At 32.1% G+C, this 12,237-nt stretch overlaps 1 protein-coding gene across 8 annotated transcripts in view; it reads right to left on the bottom strand.

The window, feature by feature from the left end:
• Positions 1-12,237, bottom strand: part of LOC125677683 (protein mono-ADP-ribosyltransferase PARP4-like) — a 162,474-nt gene that overhangs the window by 57,628 nt on the left and 92,609 nt on the right. For 4 of the 8 annotated variants that reach the window (XM_056159644.1, XM_056159645.1, XM_056159646.1 and 1 more), the window contains exons 37-39: positions 8,324-8,422; positions 7,799-7,897; positions 7,314-7,405 (exon numbers count right to left, since the gene is read on the bottom strand). In XM_056159644.1, coding sequence (XP_056015619.1) covers positions 7,314-7,405; positions 7,799-7,897; positions 8,324-8,422 — 290 coding nt within the window. Of the gene's footprint in view, positions 1-7,313; positions 7,406-7,798; positions 7,898-8,323; positions 8,423-12,237 lie in introns of those variants that run through there. The other 4 variants (XM_056159648.1, XM_056159649.1, XM_056159650.1 and 1 more) reach the window with 2 other exon arrangements.

Raw genomic sequence — 12,237 nt, 5'->3', positions numbered from 1 at the left:
TATCTTCTTATAACACACTGTGTACCTTAAACTGACTAGATTTATAATCCTATCTTCTTATAACACACTGTGTACCTTAAACTGACTACTTTTAATCATATCTTCTTACAACACACTGTGTACCTTAAACTGACTACTTTTAATCATATCTTCTTATAACACACTGTGTACCTTAAACTGACTAGATTTATAATCCTATCTTCTTATAACACACTGTGTACCTTAAACTGACTACTTTTAATCATATCTTCTTACAACACACTGTGTACCTTAAACTGACTACTTTTAATCCTATCTTCTTACAACACACTGTGTACCTTAAACTGACTACTTTTAATCATATCTTCTTATAACACACTGTGTACCTTAAACTGACTAGATTTATAATCTAATCTTCTTATAACACACTGTGTACCTTAAACTAACTAAATTTATAATCCTATCTTCTTATAACACACTATGTACCTTAAACTGACTAGATTTATAATCCTATCTTCTTATAACACACTGTGTACCTTAAACTGACTAGATTTATAATCCTATCTTCTTATAACACACTGTGTACCTTAAACTGACTACTTTTAATCATATCTTCTTACAACACACTGTGTACCTTAAACTGACTAGATTTATTATCCTATCTTCTTATAACACACTGTGTACCTTAAACTGACTAGATTTATAATCATATCTTTTTACAACACACTGTGTACCTTAAACTGACTACTTTTAATCCTATCTTCTTATAACACACTGTGTACCTTAAACTGACTAGATTTATAATCCTATCTTCTTATAACACACTGTGTACCTTAAACTGACTAGATTTATAATCATATATATATCTTCTTATAACACACTGTGTACCTTAAACTGACTAGATTTATAATCCTATCTTCTTATAACACACTTTGTACCTTAAACTGACTAGATTTATAATCCTATCTTCTTATAACACAATGTGTACCTTAAACTGACTAGATTTATAATCATCTCTTTTTACAACACACTGTGTACCTTAAACTGACTACTTTTAATCTTATCTTCTTATAACAAACTGTGTACCTTAAACTGACTAGATTTATAATCCTATCTTCTTATAACACACTGTGTACCTTAAACTGACTAGATTTATAATCATATATATATCTTCTTATAACACACTGTGTACCTTAAACTGACTAGATTTATAATCCTATCTTCTTATAACACACTGTGTACCTTAAACTGACTAGATTTATAATCCTATCTTCTTATAACACAATGTGTACCTTAAACTGACTAGATTTATAATCATATCTTTTTACAACACACTGTGTACCTTAAACTGACTACTTATAATCCTATCTTCTTATAACACACTGTGTACCTTAAACTGACTAGATTTATAATCATATCTTTTTACAACACACTGTGTACCTTAAACTGACTACTTTTAATCATATCATCTTACAACACACTGTGTACCTTAAACTGACTACTTTTCATCTTATCTTCTTACAACACACTGTGTACCTTAAACTGACTACTTTTAATCATATCTTCTTACAACACACTGTGTACCTTAAACTGACTAGATTTATAATCCTATCTTCTTATAACACACTGTGTACCTTAAACTGACTAGATTTATTATCCTATCTTCTTATAACACACTGTGTACCTAAAACTGACTACTTTTAATCATATCTTCTTACAACACACTGTGTACCTTAAACTGACTAGATTTATAATCCTATCTTCTTATAACACACTGTGTACCTTAAACTGACTAGATTTATAATCCTATCTTCTTATAACACACTGTGTACCTTAAACTGACTAGATTTATAATCCTATCTTCTTATAACACACTGTGTACCTTAAACTGACTAGATTTAGAATCCTATCTTCTTATAACACACTGTGTACCTTAAACTGACTACTTTTAATCATATCTTCTTACAACACACTGTGTACCTTAAACTGACTACTTTTAATCCTATCTTCTTATAACACACTGTGTACCTTAAACCGACTAGATTTATAATCATATCTTTTTACAACACACTGTGTACCTTAAACTGACTACTTTTAATCATATCTTCTTACAACACACTGTGTACCTTAAACTGACTACTTTTAATCTTATCTTCTTACAACACACTGTGTACCTTAAACTGACTACTTTTAATCATATCTTCTTACAACACACTGTGTACCTTAAACTGACTAGATTTATAATCCTATCTTCTTATAACACACTGTGTACCTTAAACTGACTAGATTTATTATCCTATCTTCTTATAACACACTGTGTACCTAAAACTGACTACTTTTAATCATATCTTCTTACAACACACTGTGTACCTTAAACTGACTAGATTTATAATCCTATCTTCTTATAACACACTGTGTACCTTAAACTGACTAGATTTATAATCCTATCTTCTTATAACACACTGTGTACCTTAAACTGACTAGATTTATAATCCTATCTTCTTATAACACACTGTGTACCTTAAACTGACTAGATTTATAATCCTATCTTCTTATAACACACTGTGTACCTTAAACTGACTACTTTTAATCATATCTTCTTACAACACACTGTGTACCTTAAACTGACTACTTTTAATCATATCTTCTTATAACACACTGTGTACCTTAAACTGACTAGATTTATAATCCTATCTTCTTATAACACACTGTGTACCTTAAACTGACTACTTTTAATCATATCTTCTTACAACACACTGTGTACCTTAAACTGACTACTTTTAATCCTATCTTCTTACAACACACTGTGTACCTTAAACTGACTACTTTTAATCATATCTTCTTATAACACACTGTGTACCTTAAACTGACTAGATTTATAATCCTATCTTCTTATAACACACTGTGTACTTTAAACTGACTACTTTTAATCATATCTTCTTACAACACACTGTGTACCTTAAACTGACTAGATTTATAATCCTATCTTCTTACAACACACTGTGTACTTTAAACTGACTAGATTTATAATCCTATCTTCTTACAACACACTGTGTACCTTAAACTGACTAGATTTATAATCATATCTTTTTACAACACACTGTGTACCTTAAACTGACTACTTTTAATCCTATCTTCTTATAACACACTGTGTACCTTAAACTGACTACTTTTAATCCTATCTTCTTATAACACACTGTGTACCTTAAACTGACTAGATTTATAATCATATCTTCTTACAACACACTGTGTACCTTAAACTGACTAGATTTATAATCCAATCTTCTTATAACACACTGTGTACCTTAAACTGACTACTTTTAATCATATCTTCTTACAACACACTGTGTACCTTAAACTGACTAGATTTATAATCCTATCTTCTTATAACACACTGTGTACCTTAAACTGACTAAATTTATAATCCTATCTTCTTATAACACACCGTGTACCTTAAACTGACTAAATTTATAATCCTATCTTCTTATAACACACTGTGTACCTTAAACTGACTAGATTTATAATCCTATCTTCTTATAACACACTGTGTACCTTAAACTGACTACTTTTAATCATATCTTCTTACAACACACTGTGTACCTTAAACTGACTACTTTTAATTCTATCTTCTTATAACACACTGTGTACCTTAAACTGACTAGATTTATAATCCTATCTTCTTAAAACACACTGTGTACCTTAAACTGATTACTTTTAATCCTATCTTCTTATAACACACTGTGTACCTTAAACTGACTAGATTTATAATCATATCTTCTTACAACACACTGTGTACCTTAAACTGACTAGATTTATAATCATATCTTCTTATAACACACTGTGTACCTTAAACTGACTACTTTTAATCATATCTTCTTACAACACACTGTGTACCTTAAACTGACTAGATTTATAATCCTATCTTCTTATAACACACTGTGTACCTTAAACTGACTAGATTTATAATCCTATCTTCTTATAACACACTGTGTACCTTAAACTGACTAGATTTATTATCCTATCTTCTTATAACACACTGTGTACCTTAAACTGACTACTTTTAATCATATCTTCTTATAACACACTGTGTACCTTAAACTGACTAGATTTATAATCATATATATATCTTCTTATAACACACTGTGTACCTTAAACTGACTAGATTTATAATCCTATCTTCTTATAACACACTGTGTACCTTAAACTGACTAGATTTATAATCATATCTTCTTACAACACACTGTGTACCTTAAACTGACTACTTCTAATCATATCTTCTTACAACACACTGTGTACCTTAAACTGACTAGATTTATAATCCTATCTTCTTATAACACACTGTGTACCTTAAACTGACTAGATTTATAATCCAATCTTCTTATAACACACTGTGTACCTTAAACTGACTAAATTTATAATCCTATCTTCTTATAACACACTGTGTACCTTAAACTGACTAGATTTATAATCCTATCTTCTTATAACACACTGTGTACCTTAAACTGACTAGATTTATAATCCAATCTTCTTATAACACACTGTGTACCTTAAACTGACTACTTTTAATCATATCTTCTTACAACACACTGTGTACCTTAAACTGACTAGATTTATTATCATATCTTTTTACAACACACTGTGTACCTTAAACTGACTACTTTTAATCCTATCTTCTTATAACACACTGTGTACCTTAAACTGACTAGATTTATAATCCTATCTTCTTATAACACACTGTGTACCTTAAACTGACTAGATTTATAATCATATATATATCTTCTTATAACACACTGTGTACCTTAAACTGACTAGATTTATAATCCTATCTTCTTATAACACACTGTGTACCTTAAACTGACTAGATTTATAATCCTATCTTCTTATAACACAATGTGTACCTTAAACTGACTAGATTTATAATCATATCTTTTTACAACACACTGTGTACCTTAAACTGACTAGATTTATAATCCTATCTTCTTATAACACACTGTGTACCTTAAACTGACTAGATTTATAATCATATCTTTTTACAACACACTGTGTACCTTAAACTGATTACTTTTAATCATATCTTCTTACAACACACTGTGTACCTTAAACTGACTACTTTTAATCCTATCTTCTTATAACACACTGTGTACCTTAAACTGACTAGATTTATAATCATATCTTCTTACAACACACTGTGTACCTTAAACTGACTAGATTTATAATCCAATCTTCTTATAACACACTGTGTACCTTAAACTGACTACTTTTAATCATATCTTCTTACAACACACTGTGTACCTTAAACTGACTAGATTTATAATCCTATCTTCTTATAACACACTGTGTACCTTAAACTGACTAAATTTATAATCCTATCTTCTTATAACACACCGTGTACCTTAAACTGACTAAATTTATAATCCTATCTTCTTATAACACACTGTGTACCTTAAACTGACTAGATTTATAATCCTATCTTCTTATAACACACTGTGTACCTTAAACTGACTACTTTTAATCATATCTTCTTACAACACACTGTGTACCTTAAACTGACTACTTTTAATTCTATCTTCTTATAACACACTGTGTACCTTAAACTGACTAGATTTATAATCCTATCTTCTTATAACACACTGTGTACCTTAAACTGATTACTTTTAATCCTATCTTCTTATAACACACTGTGTACCTTAAACTGACTAGATTTATAATCATATCTTCTTACAACACACTGTGTACCTTAAACTGACTAGATTTATAATCATATCTTCTTATAACACAATGTGTACCTTAAACTGACTACTTTTAATCATATCTTCTTACAACACACTGTGTACCTTAAACTGACTAGATTTATAATCCTATCTTCTTATAACACACTGTGTACCTTAAACTGACTAGATTTATAATCCTATCTTCTTATAACACACTGTGTACCTTAAACTGACTAGATTTATTATCCTATCTTCTTATAACACACTGTGTACCTTAAACTGACTACTTTTAATCATATCTTCTTATAACACACTGTGTACCTTAAACTGACTAGATTTATAATCATATATATATCTTCTTATAACACACTGTGTACCTTAAACTGACTAGATTTATAATCCTATCTTCTTATAACACACTGTGTACCTTAAACTGACTAGATTTATAATCATATCTTCTTACAACACACTGTGTACCTTAAACTGACTACTTCTAATCATATCTTCTTACAACACACTGTGTACCTTAAACTGACTAGATTTATAATCCAATCTTCTTATAACACACTGTGTACCTTAAACTGACTACTTTTAATCATATCTTCTTATAACACACTGTGTACCTTAAACTGACTAGATTTATAATCATATATATATCTTCTTATAACACACTGTGTACCTTAAACTGACTAGATTTATAATCCTATCTTCTTATAACACACTGTGTACCTTAAACTGACTAGATTTATAATCATATCTTTTTACAACACACTGTGTACCTTAAACTGACTACTTTTAATCCTATCTTCTTACAACACACTGTGTACCTTAAACTGACTAGATTTATAATCCTATCTTCTTATAACACACTGTGTACCTTAAACTGACTAGATTTATAATCCTATCTTCTTATAACACACTGTGTACCTTAAACTGACTAGATTTATAATCCTACCTTCTTACAACACACTGTGTACCTTAAACTGACTACTTTTAATCCTATCTTCTTATAACACACTGTGTACCTTAAACTGACTAGATTTATAATCCTATCTTATTACAACACACTGTGTACCTTAAACTGACTAGATTTATAATCATATCTTCTTACAACACACTGTGTACCTTAAACTGACTACTTTTAATCATATCTTCTTATAACACACTGTGTACCTTAAACTAACTACTTTTAATCATATCTTCTTATAACACACTGTGTACCTTAAACTGACTAGATTTATAATCATATATATATCTTCTTATAACACACTGTGTACCTTAAACTGACTAAATTTAATCATAACTTCTTATCACTTAGAGATTTAAAACAGTTGGAAGTCTGAACATTCATGGGAAATTTTGACTTCATTATTTTTCATCGACTGAAAATGACTGCAGCAGTTAGAGGTACAGTGACCGTATGCCAGTCGGTAAATGAAGTGACAGGAAAGCTAGAATTGTTCTAAAAATCACCTTTTCAATCACTGCTTTCCTTCTCTTTTTCTGCTTTATATTTCACGTAATTTTTTACTACTTTTACTACTTTGTGACATCAGATGTCCTGGCTTACTCCTGTAGCCATGGTAACGTAATTAGATAACTTAATATTCTTATCAAAATTACCTTTTCCGTCACTGCAACTTTCTTTTTCCGATGAAGAAAGGGTAGTAATCTTTCGCTACTCCGTGCCATTAGTTTTTCAGGCAAAAGGGGTTCTGTAACAAATTACATAATTTAATAACTTAATAATTATTATCTCCATGACAAATTACATAATTAGACATCTTAAATATTATCCAAGTAACAAATTACATAATTATATAACTTAATTATTACTATCCCCATAACAAATTACATAATTATATAACTTAATTATTACCATCCCCATAACAAATTACATAATTATATAACTTAATTATTATTATCCCCATAACAAATTACATAATTATATAACTTAATTATTACTATCCCCTTAACAAATAACATAATTAGATAGCTTAATCATTATTGTCTACATAACAAATTACATAATTAGATAACTTAATTGCTTGTCTGACAAATAGGCTGCCTTCCTGTCCATTTCAAGAAGCAAATTCAAAGTATCTTGCCTATTTCATGCTCCCTCTCCACCATCTTGTTAATGCGCATAGAACACCTCCTTTCTGCTCCCCTATGAACCAATTTTTCTTCTTGCCTTTTCTCTGAATCTACATGAAAATTAAAATATGATCATGTCCAAAAACATTGCACAAAATCACATCCTGTAAGACATGGACGAGTCTTCATGTCTATATCAGTAGCACTCGACCCTCCAGAAACAGTATGAAGTATGATAAATGCTCCTGACAAGAAGCAACAGTATGAAGTATGATAAATGCTCCTGACAAGAAGAAACAGTATGAAGTATGATAAATGCTCCTGACAAGAAGAAACAGTATGAAGTATGATAAATGCTCCTGACAAGAAGCAACAGTATGAAGTATGATAAATGCTCCTGACAAGAAGAAACAGTATGAAGTATGATAAATGCTCCTGACAAGAAGCAACAGTATGAAGTATGATAAATGCTCCTGACAAGAAGAAACAATATGAAGTATGATAAATGCTCCTGACAAGAAGCAACAGTATCTTACCTATTTCCTGCTTCTTATCATCTGCCATCTTGCTCTGCTTAGAACGATACATCACGTCTGAATTCCTACTACAAAATTTTTCTACTTCTTGCTTTTCCTCTGAACCAACATGAAAAATAAATTACAATCAGGCCACATTTAAAAATATGTTTGTTTCCCCTCTCCCGACCCTAAATTTCAGAGGAAGGTCGGTAGGTAGGTAAAAAGTTTTTTTTTTAGCTAGCAGAATTTTATTTATTATGAAATTCCCATAACCATTAACAATGCCCGATACCAAACGTCGTGAAGCACATCATCCATGTTTCCTCATCAAACTCGTATAGTCAGTTCTCGCGTAAATTCTGCTTTGATTGCCACGTTTTGCAATTAGGGAAGGTGTCGATATTTTGGACAGTACTTCACGTATTTTGGAAATGTTCATTATCTAACCACTAAACTTAGGCATTGGACTACATGTATACATATTGGTTGATTCGACGAACATTGGGTTTCATCAGAATTTTCTCTGCTATTTATGCCACATACTAACACTTAAATAAAGTTAGGGAGGATGTTGCAACTATGGACAATGGTGTTAGTTTTGGACACATGGTGTTATAAAATTGGTAAACTCGGTTGCTATCTTTTATTTATGGTTCACTGACATTTTATGCTTTTGTTTTTTGCACATTATCTTAATTTATATATGATAGTGATTTTGATTATATTTTTAAATGATATCGGTAGATCTAGTTTACCAGAAAACGTTTCAACGGGACTTGATTTTGCCGATCAAACAAAATGGATGCTGACATCAACCAATCAGAGCTGAGTTACACATGTGCATATAATTAGGTGTTTTCCAGTTTGTAAATATAGCATTAGTTCAGAAATAAGTTAAATTGAGAATGCTTCTGATTGACTGTCAAAAATATCGCATCCGTCCGAAATATCAACACTTTCCCCTACTGAAGAACACAACTTGCACACTGGATGCCCCGAATTCTCTTGTTTCCTCGCTCCTCGTATAGACAACATTTCTCCATCTCGATCTTGCAGATCACTAGTCCGAATTGCGAGCCGAATTCAATGTTAAACTCACTTGTAACTAATCAATAAAACAATCATGATTCTTGTACTTATATCGATTAAAAGAAAATATCAATCCAAAATTCGATATTAAACAGAAGCCAACAATTGTAGTCAACCGAATTTTCACTGCCATTTGAGCAAACGAGTCTCGTGACTCAAAACAAAGCTCAACAGTTTGATGAAATGTTTTCAAGAGACTGTTTATGTGATGAAAGAACCCATAAAATCGATATTAGTAAGTACAAGAAGAATCGTTTTATTGATTAGTTATGAGCTTAAAATTGAATTCGGCTTGTAAGTATTTGAAATCAGCCAGAGAATGCCGCCTCCAGCTGGAGGCGGCGAAATTTCTAGATTTCGGACCAGAACACCTCCTGTATTCGTATTATTATTTTTTAATTTTGGATCGAAACCAAAGAAGATATAGAAAATTTTTGTCATTATAAAATACTGATCTGCACCAGAAACGACCTTGAAATTTTCTTAAAATTAAAGAAAAAACTTCACCAGAATGGCGTAATAAAAACTTATGGGTCGGTGTGAATTTTCAGACTCGGTCGGGCGAGGGGAAACAAACAATATTTTTATTTTGGCCTCACATCCAAAAACATTGCACAAAAGCACATCCTGTAGTAAACATTCTGAGGTATAATGTTGACCTTCTAAAAATGTGAAAATATGTAGTTCTCCTCATGATCCTTATTGTATTACTTAACAGGGATTTACCCTAAACCTTTGATTTGTCGAAGCAAAAATTGGGGAAAATAATACCTACTTTTTCACTTGTGAATGCATGGGCCTTATTTCGGCCCACTGCAGACCCTAAAAAATCTCTGTACTGGATATCTCCTTTTGTTAATTGTAGTCATGTAATGTATATATATATATATATATATATATATATATATAAAAGCACAAAAACCCAACAACACCCTACTTGTCGTTTTTGTGTGTTATTTGTTTATGTAATTTATGTCTCTTGATAAAGACGCGGGTTGCGTCGAAAATTTGAGTTTTAAATAACCAACAGTGTCGTGGCCTTTTCAGTGCTTTTATATATATATATATATATATATATATATATATATATATATATATATATACTACATGTCTCGTGACAATAGCAAACCGTAATTCTTTTCTATTGCAATGAGTCCCATCAGGATCAGGTCTAGAATAGGTCCTCTGCAGTACCCCTTGCTTCTTGTAAGAGGCGACTAAATGGGGTGGTCCTTCAGATGAGATCGCAAAAACCGAGGCCCCGTGTCACAACACGTGTGGCACAACACAATAAAGATCCCTCTCTACTCAAAGGCCTAAATTTTACAGCCCTTCACCGGCAGTGGTGATGTCTCCATATGAGTGAAATATTCTCAAGAGGGACGTTAAAATAAAATAAATAAATGTAGCTTATTTCCAATGGGGTGCTTTTGATGCACGGATGTTTGCGCTAGGGGTCATTTATGTGGGAGGAAACCGGAGTACCCTGAGGAAACCCACGTGTCCGAGCAGGCGACCGCCATACTCTCTTACATACAACCACTGACTATCACGGGGATCGAACTCGGGTTGCAGCGGTGAGAAGCGAAAGCACTACCTCTGCGCTACCCAGACACCCATAACCTTAAACAATACACAATTAATCAATCTATTGCAATGAAAAGTGGAAAGACTCTAATTGATTCCTGTATGAGAAATGAAGAAATTGTCATGCAGAGAGCCACGGGTGAAAGGGAAGAGGAGCGTACCTTTCAGCCATGGCTTGTGATGATGAATAAAACACTACGTGAAATTTCAATAAATCTAGAACGGAAATCTGACAGTGACTTATTAAAACAATTCTGTTCTGTACTGTAGAATAAATACTATGTGAAATTTCAATAAATCTAGAACGGAAATCTGACAGTGACTTATTAAAACAATTCTGTTCTGTTTTGCTGATAAAGACATCATGGTATTGACGTTCCATCAGGAGAATGAAATTTAAAGTTTGAATATCATTCATTATAACAGCTAGTGTTCATTTAAAGAGTAGTGCTACATCAGAAAAATATGATATGGATGAAAAAGCAGAGGATATGTACAACATTATTTTGAAATTCAAAACTTTCTTTACTCTATTTGGTCAAAAAATGCAGTATAGTAGAAAGCAATCTGAAAAAAAAATTTAAAACCCTTGCTGGACTGGAACCCACAATCTGCAGATCAGCAGTTGACACATTAACTGACAAATAAGTGATACTGCGACCTTGACCTTTGACCTATAACCTTGCAATACCAATAGGCATCTTCCTCTTGTCATGGTGATCAAATGTATCAAGTTGCAATATTCTGAAGCTTACGGTTGGGTTTGTATCCTGCCCACAAGGTTTTACTACTAGGTTTTCCTACTAAGTGATACTACAACCTTGACATTTGACATCTGACCTTCAAAAACAATAAACATCTTCCTCTCATCATGGTGATCAAATGTACCAAGATGTAAAATCCTGGAGCTGATGGGAATCGGTCTGTATCCTGCCCACAAGGTCCGGACAGACAGACGGACGGACGGAAGACGCCATACCATAATATGTCCCATCTTTGATGAGCGTATACAAATGCAGTATTTGTAATCATTCTGATTGATTTTGTTGTTGTTTTTTCTTCAAATTAACTCTAATTTCACATAGATGCTAAAGTAGCTGAGCCCGGTCTGACAACATCACACTTAGTCTGTGTGGTGGATCTAACTTAAGCAGTAATTTTAACACACTTAGTTTGTGTGGTAGTTCTAACTTTAGTAGTAATTCTAACACACTTAGTCTGTGTGGTAGATCTAACTTTAGCAGTAATTCTAACAC

This window comes from Ostrea edulis, chromosome 3 (genome assembly GCF_947568905.1).
Source record: "Ostrea edulis chromosome 3, xbOstEdul1.1, whole genome shotgun sequence".
In the NCBI taxonomy this organism is placed as follows: Eukaryota; Metazoa; Mollusca; class Bivalvia; order Ostreida; family Ostreidae; genus Ostrea; species Ostrea edulis.
Note: the sequence above shows the minus strand (reverse complement) of the source record. Positions and strands in the feature narration are given on the sequence as shown.